At 36.6% G+C, this 16,441-nt stretch overlaps 1 protein-coding gene and 1 non-coding gene across 4 annotated transcripts in view; both read right to left on the bottom strand.

The window, feature by feature from the left end:
* LOC145690789 (trehalase-like) overlaps positions 1–16,441 on the bottom strand; it is an 89,066-nt gene that overhangs the window by 45,543 nt on the left and 27,082 nt on the right. For all 3 annotated transcript variants that reach the window (XM_081766065.1, XM_081766063.1, XM_081766062.1), the window contains exon 2: positions 11,609–12,391. In XM_081766065.1, coding sequence (XP_081622191.1) covers positions 11,609–12,261 — 653 coding nt within the window. In that variant the 5' untranslated portion in view covers positions 12,262–12,391. The remainder of the gene's footprint in view (positions 1–11,608; positions 12,392–16,441) is intronic.
* TRNAR-CCG (transfer RNA arginine (anticodon CCG)) lies at positions 9,334–9,405 on the bottom strand. Its single transcript has one exon. It is a non-coding gene; the product is annotated as a tRNA-Arg (tRNA).

Here is a 16,441-nt window from a genome sequence, read left to right as displayed (position 1 = left end):
ACCAAATTGAAAGGGGATACCCGTCTATACCTTATAACCTTATCAAAGAGGATAAATTGGGCCAAAACCAAACACGTGGCCCAAACTTTGTAGCTAGCTAAGATTCTGTTGTAAATCGGTAAATGATTTCATCGCATCACGTGTGTTTAGAAACTGCAGACAAGTAGGCATGATGACGTAATCATGAATACTATCTCGAATGATGATGCAAAACTGATTACGTTCTATAAAATTATGCGCTAAAAACAAACTAGTGCGAGAAGTTCAAAATACGTTGTATCGATAATATCCAGATCCTATGGATGTATGTGCAGTGTAATAAAATGATCCATTTCAATGATTTGTGTTTTTCATTTCAAGTACAATCCCATGTTTTGACGTGTACTATTGCATCATGATAAACAGTGTTGCCAGATGTGTTTGTTCTAAGCAGTAACGAAACTGTTCTTAACTAATAAGTGCACAAACCTTTAAAAAATTGAAACAAAAACTATAAAAAAATTTTGAAACAAAAAATTTTCAAACAAAAATTTCAAACAAAAAATTTTCAAACTTTTGAAACGAAAAAAATTTGAAACAAAATATTTTCAATCAAAAATTTTGAAACGAAAAAATTTTCAAACAAATTTTGAAAAAATTTTCAAATTTTTTTTAAAAACAATTTAAAACAAAAATTTTACAAAAAATCTTAAAGGAAAAATTTTCAAAAAATTTTGAAACAAAAAATTGAAACAAAAATTTTCAAACAAAAAGTTTCAAACGAAAAAAATTTCAAACAAAAAATTTTCAAACAAATAATTTCATGTTCCGTGGTTAACCGTCAAATATTATCCGGTTTTTATCTATTCGATCAACAAATAAACGGTTTTGATCATATTTATCAGTGAGTACAAAATGTTGAACAAAACCAAGATTTTTAAATGGTAAACGAAACTTAAAACTGAATGCAGCAAAAATTTGAAAATCATCAGCCAATCAAATTGCACGAAAGATAGTGATCAACCAATCAGATTGCATGAAAGATAGTGATCAGCCAATCAAATGGCATCAACAATAACTTTGCCAGTGTCAGATTACATCACCTTTTGACTAAATTTCGAAGTGTTGTAGCATATAATGCCGTCGTCTATGAGTCATAAAATTCAATAAGGGTAACTATCAGATTTCTGAAAACTCAAGGTTAATTCAAGCACCGCCAATGATCTTAGATTATGAGCTTAACTAAAGTTCAAAGTGTTGTTTCAAATTTCGCGCCTCATACTAAAATTTTGTTTATCACAATTCCCAAATTTAAAGAATACCTCTCTCGATATACCTAAGTCTTAGAATTAATCATATAATTACATGTTGTAGTTAGGTCTCAATTAGGTCAATTGTTGATCTTAGCAGAACCAACTGTTGTCTAGAAATGTGTTATTTGATAACTTCCACGAATTTTGAAAAGGAAATGAATCCATGTACACTACCTCATCAAGGTCAATCACATGATATATCATGTTGCTTACGTTTATATTTGGCGGGAATAATCAAAACCAATGACGTAATTTCATTTTGACAATTCTCAAATTATCCTACAAAGTTTCAATGTACCAAAGTCCTGGACACCTCATCCTATCATAGGTCAATAATAGATCACGTGATCATACTAATATTCGACAATGATTTACCCAAAGAATGAGATACCACCCATTTCTAAGAAGAACTACCAATTATTAATTTGACAATAAGAAGTGTACCCCTCCCAAAATTTAAGATTAGTATATAAATACACCTGTGTCTTATGAAAAGGTAATAAATCCTGTACTCATTCAATGATAAAGCCGGTCAATAACCTTTAAATTTGAGTAGTTGGCCATAAGAGGGACACCAACTTGCTATTTGATAATTCCCAAATTTAAGGAATGGTTTTATGTAGCCCAACAAAATTTAAAGGGGAACATAAAAATATAAAGGTAAGAAACCTCTGTACACATTCATCCTTATCAAAGGGAATAATCACTTCCGAAATTTACATTTTGGACAATTTTTTACCCATGAAAGGAAACGAAATTTATAATGGTATATATTAAGAACCTATATTATTATACCAAATTGGGCAATTTCCTAACTTTAAGGGGTGGTGGTCCTATGTACCTCTGCGCTTTACACCAGTGATGATTTAAGAAAATTGTGTCCGGGGGAGTGGGAGTTTCATATACTGGGGGTGAAAAGTAATAATTCCAAATCATTCTGAATCTTGATTAAGCACGATAGGATATATAGTCCAGAGAAAAAATTGTGGCTTGTTGTTGGGGGTAATTCTCATCAGACCACCCCTTAGAATTATTACTGCTTTAGACTAAAGAACATAATAGTGTTACTTGAAACTAAAGATTTCAGTTCATTTTGTCTCTGATATAAGAATCTCTGTCATGTTTTTAGAGAGAGAGAGAGAAACTTGATAAATGAAAACTAAAAACAATCTATTAATATTTGCAGGTTTAGAGAGCTCGTGGTGTATCCTAGGACCGAGCCGAGCCGGATCTATGTTGAATTTCTATTTTTCCGCTGGAATCTGATTCAAAAGAAAAAAAAAAGAGAATTTCTGAAAAACAGAAACATTTATTGTAACGAATTGCTGATGCAATCAATTCTTTGCCCATCTCTATTATTCCATCAAGGTTTCGCTTGTATTTCAGCAAACACGTACTCTGCATCACTTCCGTTCTTTCATATCTTGTAATATTGATCAACTTCCTGTTGTTAAAATACGAATTAGCTCTTCAGTTCTGTTTAAAGTCTTTAATATAGTTGAAACTTAACCTTCTGGACGAGCATCACTTCAAGATGATAATTGTTCTACTTTCGCCATTGTTTCCTCTCTTCTGGCTGTTACTGAAGCTGGTTCAGGGCACGTAAGTATGTCTAGAAGTTTGAAAGTATAGTATTACGATATAAGAAACAGTTTCTACAGAGAAATCGAATGAGTACCTGACCAACACCCCAACCACATAGGGGATTTCAATACAAAAGTAGCACGAGAGGAGAACAATAGAAATGAATGCAAAGGTTTTATTGAACGCTTTCAGGGGCATGGGTTTAGAAGTAAATGCAGAGAATATTAAAAAACAATTTCGTCGGGATCGTAATATTGCAAATTATCGGTACATTAAGATATCAAATAATACTTTCGATAAAATGCATACTTTCATATCTCTAGGATCAACATTAATAAATCAAAACCAAATCCACGAATAAATTAAATATCGACTGAAAGCAGCTAATTCGGGGTGGGCCCTTTCCAAATTTTAAGAAGGGTGCATCAATATACCCGTGTCTTATGATAGGAAGTGGACCCCCGTAATCATATAAGGTAATAGACCTCATCAAAGGGGATAACTTAGGTCAAAAACCAAACACGTGGTACTGCGTATTGCTTACGATTATATTTTGGCAATTTTGTACCCCTAAAAGGGAACGAGGTGGACCATCCAAATTAATCATAATACATGTTGAGGTCATGCACTATAATACCAAATTATAAATTTGGCAATTTCCAAAATTTAAGGGGTGGGCCAAGGTACCCCTCCCGGGGGTGCACAAATGTACCTATGTCTTATGATAGGGAATGGACCAATATACATGACCATGTAAACATATAAGGTAATAGGACCTCATCCAAGGGGATAAATTGGGCCAAAAAGCAAACATGTGGTTGTACTAAAATTTGGCACTTTTGTACCCATGAAAGAGAACGAGGTGGACCAGCCAAATTTATAGTGATACATACTAGGTTTCTATACTATTATACCAAATGTTTAAAATGGGCAATTTCCAAAATTTAAGGAATGGGCCAATGTACTCTTTCCAAAAATTTAAAGGGGTGCATCAATATACCAATATCTTATGAAAGAAAATGGACCCTTGTATACGTCCATATAACTATATAAGGTAATAATACGTCATCAAAGGGGATAAATTAGGTTAAAAAAACGAAATTTGAATATTGCAATTTTTTCCCATGAAAGGGAACGAGGTGGACCCTAAATACTAATAGAGGTACATACTATGGTCCTAGGCTACCATACCCAATTTTTAAAATTGGTAATTTCCAAAGTTTAAGGGGGGTGTTCCTATGTACCCCTGCCAAAATTTCGGGGGTGGGCCATGGTACCCCTGCCGAAATTTAGAGGGCGTAGGCCATGGTACCCCTGCCGAAATTTAGAGGGGGTGGTCCTAAGTACCGCTAGGTCATTGACCCCGGGCCAAGGTCATTGACCTTTGACCTATGACGTCACAAAAAATTTTGCTTACGCAGTTCGCCATAACGGGGCCCCTACTACTGACGTTTGGTAGTGGTGGAGGGATTGAAATATGACGTACAAAATGACTGATATTAGTGTCAAATTCATTATGTTCGGTGTCTCTGAAATGAATATTAACATTCCCAACGCCATTTAAGTCCATCTTCAGCCTCGATTCACTCATTTCTTGGTCATTAAATGTGATATAATAGCTGAAGTGCCCGTTCTTTGCACGGGGGTAATAGGTTTATGGGAAATAATTGAATTCCTTCACTCTTAGAATATTTATTTCAATAAAAATGTATTGACAAAAATACAAAAGATATATAAATATTGAAATACTCTACTTTTGGTATAAATATTGAAATAACCTAGCAACACAGAATACATCTTTAATCAAATTGATATGATTTTTGAAAAATTAAAGTGGGTATTAAGTATCTTCCAAAAGTCATTGAAAACGGCCAGACGTTTTTCCATCCCCCAAAACTATGAATTCGACACATATCTAAGTCATTTTCGAAATTTTATTTTTAACTTAGGATTAAATGTCATCGCCTTTGTAACCTAACCTAATCGCTTGACGAACCCAAATGTGGATTCAACTCTAATCTCAGACAGTTGAGACATTTTATTTATTTTTTAAATCCGTTTACACTCTTCATGCCAATGGGGGGCTGAATTTGGACTTTAACGCTATCGGGACTGTAATTATTAATCTCTCAGCGATATCAAGAACTATGGATTCGACACTTATATATATATTTACATGTCAACTTTTGCCATCAACGTAGGATGGTGGTTAAACGTACACTTAAATGGTATAGAAAATATCACCAATCAACTTACGTACTCCGAAACTATGGATTCAATACTAATATCGGTCGTTTCTTTTACTTTTTCATGTCATCCCTCCCCCCCCCCCTTTCATCGTGGTACTCATGACGGCTGAACTTAGATTTAAATGGCACTGGGATTGTTCGTATTCATCCTCAGCGACCCCGAAAACTATGGACTCTGCACTAATATCGGTTGTTTGAGATCATTTTCTGTTACCTCTTCCACTCTTCCCAGGTGTGCTAGGGGGGATTAATCCTACTGAAGGCTGAACTTTAACTTAAAAGTCATCGGAACTGCTACCAATCAACTTAGGGACCCAAAAACTACAGATCCGATATCGGTCATTTTCAATTATTTAACATGTAGCAATATCTCTCTTTGGATGCTAATGGGGACTGAACTTAAATACCATCTGGAGTATCACTGGTAATATAAACGAAAACTATGGATTCGACACTAGTATCGGTCGTTTTTAAATCATGTTTATGTTTGCCTCTCCAATTTTCCGCTAGAAGTGCTAGAAGGGTCTTTCCCCACTGAGGACTGAAGTCGGACTTAAACAGCATCTGCACTGCCAGTAATTACTTTAGCGACCATGAAAACTAACGATTAGACGCTAATATTGGTCATTTTCGATATTTTTACATGTTACCATTTCACCTCACGGATGCCAATGGGGCCTTAAATCGGACCTCAATGGCATCGAGAGTGTTGCTATTTACCTAAGCAACCCCTTCGGGACTAAAATCTATCGTTTTTGATTAGTTTTACATGTCAACCCCTTTCCAGCACCCTAGGGGTGCTAATGAGGGTCAAAAGTAAACTTAAATGGTATAAGGAGTGTAGCCGATCAACCGCGAAAACTGTGGATTCGATACTAATATTTTAAATTAGTTTTTCATGTCACCACCTCCCCCTCAACAGTACTAGAGGAGACTGAATTTGGACTTAAACAGCATCAGAAGGGTCATAGTTCAACTCAAGACCCCGAAAATTATGATTCGACATTAATATCGGCCGCTTTCGGTCATATTTTATGTCATCCCTCTCACTCCCTCTAGGTGTGTTAGGGATTCTTACCAGGTTCGTATCCAAGGGGGGCCGGGCCCCACTAAATTTTCACTGGCCCCACTAAAATTTTCACGGTAGGCTTGCAAATGAACTATAATATGGTTGGGTCAGGCCCCCCTAACTTCTACCGGGCCCCCTACATTCTTGGGCTGGCTACGGGCCTGATTCTTACCTTCACTATGGCCTGAACTTGGACTCAAAGGGCATCCAAACTGTCACCAATCAGCTCATGGACCAGGAAAACTATGCATTCGACACTAATATCGGAAGTTTTCGATCATTTTTCTATCTCCTCTTCGACTTCCCGCTAGGAATCTTACCCCGACAGTACTCTTTCCCAGACGGGTATATGTGCATGCCATTTATCCTAGCTTTGGAATTTCTTTGCCTTATTTAAATCTAAAATCTCATCAAAGCAAAAATCACTTTTAATAAATAATATTGTTAGAGTTTCCGTAAGATATCATTGCCTTCATCAGACACATCATGAAATAAAATCTAAAGGTTACAGCATATATAATTCACAAAATGAGAGGATGTCATTTCTAAGAACGAACAAGATACTTCCTTTCATTTTTAAGAACTCTTGCATACATATCTTGACTTTTAATGAGGAAATATTCACACACACACACACACACACACACACACACACACATATATATATATATATATATATATATATATATATATATAGGGGGTTCCAGAGCGACTCAGACACTACCTTTTTCTCGAGAACGGTATATGCTATCAAGTTGAAATGAAAAAAATGCATGACTGCATGACAAATGTGGGTCCAAAGAATCCGTAGAAACTATTTACAAAATCCCGAAAGCCCCCCTTCGTGGTGTAATGGGGGGCACATGCCCCGTTCTTGCGATTTTCAAATGGGAACGATATGTTTCGAATGCACATTCGAAAAGGTGGGGAAAAAATGAGATTGCCCGACGAAACATTTGTCCGTATTACCTACCGTTTTTCGTGTACCAATTGTTTTCACACACAAAAAAAAAAATGAAGGTGCGCGAAATAGAGTATACAGAGTTTACTAATTAAGATAATGTAAGCACCGTCACAGTTTCGGGAAGTGCAAGACACACGCTTTCCAATGATATTCCACATGGTGACTCTGGCCCTAAAAAAAGAAGAAACTGTGTGACCCAAAAAGGGGGTCCAAAGTAGTCAGAACTCGAAAATTTCAAATGAAAAGGGAGTCGAGTAATACCTCATTGCAAAGGTCTCTGCAAATGCTAAAAGAATTCGAACACTATTTTGAAATCCACTAATCACCTTCAACATGGCGATCATAACAATATCGAAACCCTGAATTTCTGGTTCGTCATGAAGAAATAAAACGTACTAGTGAAGTTGGCCACTTGACCAAAAAAAAGGGCGGGTGCGTAATGGTACCACAAAGAATAAAGTTCCATTTGACTGCCCGTACTCTTTATCATACCTGTGTTATATTTTTCTTTCTTTTGTGCTCTATCCAAAATCTTTCTCCACAAATCATAGATACTCAGTCTACTATTCCAATTCATCATCATCATCTCTCTCTCTTCTCTTAATATCCATTCCGCCTCTTTCCATTTCCTTATTATGCTTCTTCTTCCCCTTCCTAATCCTTTTACAACGTCCCAGTCTATTTTGTGTCCTGTTTCTTTCACATATTTATATACTGTGTTATTATCCCTCTTATGTATTCCTTATGTTGTTTAATCCTTTCTTCTAACTTCTTCCCTGTTTCCCCTATATAACCCATTTCCTATTCTTTGCACCTAATTCTATATACCTTTTCACTTCGTTGAATCTCTGTTTCTCTTCTCTTTCTTTTCAACAAATCTAATATTCTAGTTCTCCCTTTCCTGTACGTTCTAACTCCTCCTTCCTTCAATAGCTTCTTCAAGACTTTGTTTTTCTCTAATACTTGCTATTCCAAGTCATCTTTCCTTCTCTCACTTTCTTTTCTTTCTTCACATTTATATATATCGATAGATAAATTTTCTTCTATTTTACTTTTCATTGTCACGTGTTTGTTGTATAAAAATATTTATTTTTATTATTTCATCTGCATAAATTATATTTCCATTTGTTTTTAAAAATGCAATACAAAATTTATAAATTGCGATGGAGATTTAAATTTGTTTCGCAAATTGCTACTTAGAAGCCAAAACCTAAAAGCGACGCTGTACACACACACACATACACACACACACACACACATATATATATATATATATATATATATATATATATATATATATATATATATATATATAGCATATGTATAAAACTATCATTATTTCCGCTCAAAGAATATTCATAGGGTAGACCGGGGCTATATCGATCAAGGGACTATATCGATCAAAGAAAGAATATTTGGTTCTAGTGACTTGCTGATGTATGAGTTGGCAAACTGCATGGCATCAGTCGAAAAGGAGAGTTAACACGAGTAAGACGCGCATAACACTGGTCCTGTTTGAACACTTCTGTGCCTGGAAAAAAAGCATTTTGGAATCAAGGTATGTACTTTACATGTGTATTTTGCCCAGTTAAAAATTTAAGCGTTAGAACTTAAGCTGTACCAGCTATATTATTGTGTGTAAGAAAGTGACAATGGTATGTAACAAAGCGGTAGGTATCTGCGTTGTGTCATATGTGCATTCTTGCCGCTCAGGTTGTATAGCGCAGTGTAGCCAACTGATAAAAGAAACAATCTGCTTTTGGGGCTTTTGTGATCACTTTTTCCGGGGCTATATCGATCAGCAAGTTTTTTCCTACTTCACTCAAAAAATTAATTGCGGTAACTGTCGTTATCGTTGCAGATGGTGCGCACAAAGAAGTCAAAGGGGATGGGCGGAGGACAAAATGAATAAGGCTGTTTCAAGCGTATTTCGTGAAGATATCAGTCTTCGTGCTGCGGCGGACCTCTTCAAAGTACCATTTACGACATTACAGAATAGAGTTACGAAAAATGAAATGAAATCTTTAAGTTTAACGTCCACGGTTATGCCGGTGAGGCTAAAGGAGACGGTGATAATGAGAAATGAGTGAAATGGTGGAATGAAGAAAGTGGGAGGAAACGGGAGAACCCCGAGAAAACCCACGAGCACGGTGTTTGTCCACCACAAAGTCCACACGGCGCGGGCTGGGATCGAACCAGGGACCCCTAGCACCGGAGGTGAATGCTCTACCACTGAGCCACCGCGCCCCCAGAATAGAGTTACGAGTGCCAGAAAAGGCCAGGCCTTGGAAGAAAATATCATATTAAAACCACCTGGACATCCAACCATCCTTTCGGAAGATGAAGAGATCCAGTTGCCGGAAAGGTTGAAAGATTTGACAAGTAGAGGCTTCGGTATTACACCAATATTAGTTAAAGAGGCTGCGTTTATTTTTGCGGAGAAGCATCAAATCAGAAAAACTTGGGACACTAAAAAGACAGCTGGAGAGGACTGATTTTCTGGGTTTATGAAGCGACATCCTGACCTTTCGCTGAGAAAACCAGAGGGTCTTTCCAAAGCTAGGGCTGAGTCTACGAATAGAAGGGTTGTACAGGAATTTTCACCTATATCGCAGTGTTGCCACGGACACGAATCCCAGTTTGCTTCTTACACCAGAAAAAATATACAATGTGGATGAAAGTGGGTTTCCATTAAATAACAAACCATCAAAAATTATAGTAGAAAAGGGAAAGCGTGAAGTAGCTAAGATTACAAATGTAGAAAGAGGCTAGAATGTAACGGCAGTAGTGTGTTGTAGTGCTTCAGGTACTTTCATTCCCCCATTCATCATTTTCAAGGGAAAGCGATTTAAAGAAGTCTTCCAAGAGGATCTTCCTCCAGGTTCCATGGTAGAAATGACAGACTCTGGCTACATCAACGAAGATGTATTTTTACTATGGCTTCAACATTTTCAAAGGAACCGTGTGCGGGAAAGATGTCTTCTGATTCTAGATGGGCATGCCGCGCATTGTTTCCTACAATGTGTAGAATTTTACAAAGAACATGACATAGAACTGCTCTGTCTCCCACCCCACACCACACACGGTTTGCAACCGTTAGATAGAGCGGTTTTTAAGCCCATGAAAACTTTTTACCATGACGCTGCAACAGCACATGTTCACAACCAAGCTGATGGTACAATCAGCAAATTTTTGTTTGGGAAAATATTTACGGATGCTTGGAATAGGAGTGCAACACCAGCTTATGCTACCAAAGGGTTTCAATACACAGGGATATTCCCTTATAATCCCAATGCCATTCCCGAGGACAAATTTTTGACATCGGAAAATTTCCTTGGAAATTGTAGCGTACCTGACGAACCTAATCATAGCCCTAGCTCCAAGTCTGTCCCTTCTACTGCACCAACCTCCTCTCTTAGGACAGCTAGAAATTTACCAAGCACCTCATCTTCCACTTCACAATTTTCTGACATACTACCATCTCTAACCAAACAGCCAGATAAGACAAAACGATGCAAAAGAAAACTGGGAGCATGCCACTTAACATCTGAGAAACTTAGCCCTACTCTTGTGAAAAACAAACTGAACAAACGACGGAAAACTACAAATGTCCGTAATGATGAGGAAAATGTCCCTTGTGCTTTCTGTGGTCTGTTTTACTACTCCCAAGAAAGTGTTGTTAAAGATGACTGGATCCGTTGCCAATCATGCAACAGTTGGTTTCATGATATATGTGTCGGGGCTATTGGTAAAAAACATTTCATTTGTGGAAAATGTATGTAAACATGTGATGGCGCAAGTGATCAGACTAGCCCCATCAGTGATCAGTATAGCCCCGTAGTTTTTCAAAAACTTGAAATATGTACTGTTTTAGTTTTTTCTTTTATGCAACTATTAAAAATACAAACATATAGTTTTTAATTGTGAACTTATATAAAGCAAAGATTACTGTTTCGAAATAAATTAACAGTTTTGGGGAAATCCCTTTGTTTCTATTTTATATTTGCTGTTTAATGTCAAATGATCGATATAGCCCCGGTCTACCCTAATCATTACTGACAATTGGAGTCACCTCCACGACAATGCATCCTCACACAACAGAACTGTAATATTATGGAGCTGCATTGAAAAAAAAAGCAGGACACTGACATAGGTCATCAAGATGAGCAGACTGAAGGGCATTCCAGAAAATATCCCTCCAAGAGCTTCCAATTTCTGTACCAACAGGCAAAGTTGTGTATCAAGAGGAGAAGTGACTACATATATAGCTGAAGGGACATAATAACCTTCCTGCATATAATATTTTTCAATTTTTAAAATTAATCCGAGAACTTTACTCCTGTACTGTGTTTCGTATATTTCAAAATTCTTACGTTAGGTTCTTCTCATTGCACGAATACGAAGTATTTAACCTAAACTTTGTATGATAATAAATAAATAAATAACCTACCTGTAAGACTCAGGGCGTGGTCCAGAGGATACTCCGTTGTACCTGGCTAAAGTGTAGTTCACACCATCTTTCTCAACTGTCACCAGATACTTCTGCATCCAGTATTGAAATTCAGCTTCCAGCGTATCTATGTGATTCACAAGAAATTCCGTATCGTTGGTGTAATAAAGATAACACTTAGTAGCAAGAATAAGAACCGGAAACTGTGATCTTGACAGATAATAAACTCTCCCTCCGTTTGGAATATACCCGTAGGTATCTACGATATGAAGGAAATTTTCCAGCATCCCTCTTGCTGTATCGTAAAGCTCAGATACCAGCAAGCCTCGAATTACCCAGTACGAATCCCAGTAATAAAACTCCCGAAATCTTCCTCCGGGAACTATAAAGGGATTCGGGACATAGATAATGGAGTACAACTCAGGACTTTCTAGAACATCTGGGTTTATTTCTCTACTAAGATTTTTCCAATAGTAATGCAACTCTGTTGCCCATTGTTTGAATCCTGGATCTGCAATGTTCTGAAGAAACGCTGGATTTGGTTTCCAATCTGAAAGGGCACAAGTTCTTAGTTCAGTTCCTGGTGGTCCAAAGTTTTCTTCGACAAACTCACGAAGCTGTTCCTGTGTAGCATTGTGATCGGTCTCATTCATGAGGTCTTGAAACTTCTCGAGGACCAGTTCTGGCTGATAATTCAATTTCCTGTCGACGAAAGTTTTGGAGTCGGTGAACAGATGGGCCAGTTGGATTGTCTCTAGTAGATCTCCGTGGCAGTAAATTAAGCTGGAAGATAAAGGTTTAAAAAATCATCTTAATTTTATGTCTTATGAATTTGCTTTTCTGTGTATTAAATGTATGCTAACGGGAATCGTGTTCAACTGTGACCTATAATATTCACTATAGCTATCACTCATTCCTTCTAAAAGGTCGATCTAAATCATTAAGTTTATGTACACTCATGTCTATAAATATGTTGTTGTAGGAATCTAGTCCGATAACGAATTTGTCCGGTATTTCTTATAATGTTAGTATCTGTATAATCGGCAAAGAAATGCATGTGGCAAATTTCATGTCAAAAGAGCAGAAAATAAGGACAATAAAACGAAAATAAATCTTTCTTGTCCATTTAGTAATATTTTGTTTTACTCATTCTAATTTTCGTATTTACAAGTCTTTTCCTATCAAATTTACCACAAATATATATGTCCCGGTTATACACATAGTATTAGTATTAAAAATACCCTGCAAAATCATTATCAAATTATATTCTTACAAGAAGACAGTTATAGATATGCGACAATCATTTTGGACATGAGTGTACATAGTTCAGATAGAAGCAGGGACGTACGCAGAGGTTAGTCTAATTTTAGGGGCAATTTTACAAATTTTAATATAATTTACCCTCCAAAATAAATTCCTGTATACGTCCCTGAATACAAGGGATCACTTCTTACCGAGAAAGGATGATAGAAACTGAGTCCTTTCGCAGATTGAAAATTGGATCCATAAAATGTAATGCACGTATGTAATAAATTCATTCATTCGATACTACAAACTATCAAGCTATTTTCTTTAGTCATTATGTTGGGTCATGAAGAGTCTCGCGTGAATAGTGCTAGGTGGTAGGTCATAGTGAATGATGAGTCGTGATGCATCTCAGAGGATCGACGATGGCAGTGACTTGGACTTGTTTCAATTCACGATCACGTCGGGAGTGTAAATCCAGAATACATACATACAGTATATATGGTCATCAAAGTGATGGAAAGATCTTAAGAAAATACAATTTACCTGATTAATAAGGAATGGGACCACTGTTAGCCTGTGTAACAGCCTAATTCGTCTTACTGTGCAGACATATGAGTCATGAACACGGGCGTCTCTGGCGGGGGACGACGGGGACACGTCCCCCCAATATTTTGAAGTATAAAATATTCAATGTTTTATTCTAATTTATTTATTTACTAACGATAGAATAACATATAAATAATAATATTTTTTATTTGGAATATAATATTCAGTCTGCGAAACGATTATAACAGAGTTCTTGATATACCTCAGGGGATCCGTGAAGGTAAGCAGAAGGGTAAAAATGAAATCTAAATTAATAAACAGCTTGGACTAGGAAATACCATTTAAATCAATTTCTTTGAGGCCCCTCGCCCAAAATTTTACATGTCAGAGACGCCAGTGGTCATGAATGGTTTCCAAAGAGATTTTTGTAACATTGTAGATATGTAGTGCAACGCTCAGTTATGTCAGCAAGATATCTAGTTCAGAATCTAACAGTGAGCTCAAGCACAGGTACTCAATAACGTTGAAATTCGCGCATTAGATAAGCCAAAATAGATATTGTAGTTCATTTCAGTGATCATAAAACAACACCTCAATAGCTTCAGCAGTATGAACTGGCACGTTGTTATTTTGGAAAGTTGCATCATTGGGCGGAAACCATACGATGTATATGGGCATCTAAAATTTCACATAATTACCTCTAGTAATGGTTAACCAATTCGCTTTATCATACAGCAAAACCTAGATTTACTCCACATCATGAAAATTGTTAGGGCAATTACATGAGTTTTAATGAACTGGAAATTACCCCCAAATATAGTTCATACCTTGTTCTAACCCGTTTGTGATCCTAATTGGCTCAGACATGAAACAAGAACCAGGATTCTCAGGGCAAAACAAAGACTCAAAGATTTTGTGATTTAGTACATTTAGGTTATTCTTACCCAGGTGCGACGAGTCCGGGCGTGCGCCGGTGCTTGAGGTCGTCCTATAAATTTTGTTTTGGTAATCATCATGCACACAAAAAGAGAAAAGACGAAACAAGAAAAAAAAGAAAATTCAAGTACAAAAATTCTAATATTTCAGCGCATTTTCTAAATGACAGGAGGACCCGATGTTTTGATAGAGTGGAGAAGGGGGGATACAAAGTTCGGGCTACTGATGAGCAAATGCAAGATCAAGACCCGAGTGGTCTTGGTCTTGGTCTTGATCTTGATCTGGGTTTTGGTCTTGGTCTTGGTCTTGCTTGCAAGAGTCTTGCAATTCTTGCTTTTAAGAAATCATATGCTTTCCGTAGGTAAATTTTACTCTGAATACAAGGGATAATAAATTCTACAATGCGCCAACGGCAACGGAAATACAATGTATGTTTCTAAATGTAATATAGTTTAGCTTCGTGTAAGTATGATGATAGTGTCAACATAGGCGATGACCTTTACTTTTTAATGGGTGCCCACACTTCACTACCTGTAAGATAAATCACAACGTTTCGTAATCTTTTTATATTTTTAACAGATCCAATATTCCACTGGTTCCCAAACTGGGGAGGCTACCCCTGAGACCCATGAAAGAAAATTAGGACAGCATAGATTACTGAAATACCCTGAATTGCAAAATTATTTTTACATTCTAAAGGCATCAGATTTTTTTTTTTCTTTTCAACCACTATAAGCTAATCTTTGTGCGTATTGAACAAACCTCCAATTAAATATTGAGATTTCGTTTTATTGATTACAATATGTACTCTACGGAACAGAAATATGGACATTACGCAAAAGCGATGAAAAGATTGGAGGCTTTCGAAACGTAGGCATGGAGAAAAAAATACGAGAATTAGCTGGGTTGAGCGGGAAACAAATGAGAAGGTGTTATAAATAGTAGCAGAAAGGGGGGAAGAAGAATTTTAGATGTAATTAAGAGGAGGAAGAGGAACTGGTTGGGACATTGATTGAAGAGGAACTGTATTATGAGGGACCTGCTTGAGGGTATGGTGGAAGAAAAGAGAGGGAGAGGGCGAAGGAGACTGTAGTTAAAGGAAGTTATTAAGACAGAAAATTGCTACGTCAAGACGAAGAGACTAACTGAGGACCACCGATCATCGGAGATTCTAAGTTGCAGAAAGTGACTAGCCAATAATGGCAGAAAACCTATGATGATAATGATGATGATGACATGTTTAACAGAAAACCTATGATGATATGTTTAACAATATTGGCCAAAAAAAGAGAAAGAAAAATTAAAATAATAACAATTGTAATCAAACCTTTTGATATTTAAGAATAATTTGAGTGAAAATTGAAAACGACTCAACTGTCTATGTCTTTTGTGTAAACTCAATTTACATAAATACTTTTGACCTATATTAGAAATACAAAATAACGGCATCAAGCTCCAAGTTTTTTGAAATAACTACAAAATCACTTTCACTTTTGAGTATTGATTATTTATTTTTGTATAATGTTATACCGCTCAATCCTCGATGCGCCGTATACATAAGGAAGCTAAAAGTTACATTGATGAACAATTATTCAACGTATAAGTATTCGCCCATGAAATCAAACTTGCAGTCATATGCAATAAGTTTTTGTCAATGACACGAAAACGTTACTTTGATATTAATTTTAAGAGTACACATTAAGAATTTTCAACGGATTCTTGAACCTCGGAGCCAAGAACATACACATGTTCAATACTACATTTCTCTTTAGTTTTGGAAGAAGAACACCACTATTACGTTATGAAATGAAATGAAATATCTAGTTTAACGTGTCACGATTATGCCCCGAGGCTAAAGGAGACGGTGATGATGAGAAATGAATGAAATGGTGGAATAAAGAAAATTGGAAAAAACGGTAAAACTCCGAGAAAAATCCATGCACACGATTTTTGTCCACCAAAAAAGCTCACATGGAAAAAATGACACCTGTGTGTGGCTTGGAAACGACAAACTGTAGCTATATGCTAGAAGAGCAGATCGACTCACACGGATTGCATAAACTACTGGGAACACATTCACTCCAACGGCATTTTTCTGAAGCC

The sequence above is a fragment of the Thermobia domestica genome, chromosome 7, assembly GCF_964235325.1.
Source record: "Thermobia domestica chromosome 7, izTheDome1.hap1.1, whole genome shotgun sequence".
Taxonomy (NCBI): Eukaryota; Metazoa; Arthropoda; class Insecta; order Zygentoma; family Lepismatidae; genus Thermobia; species Thermobia domestica.
This window is presented reverse-complemented; position numbering and strand designations above follow the sequence as displayed.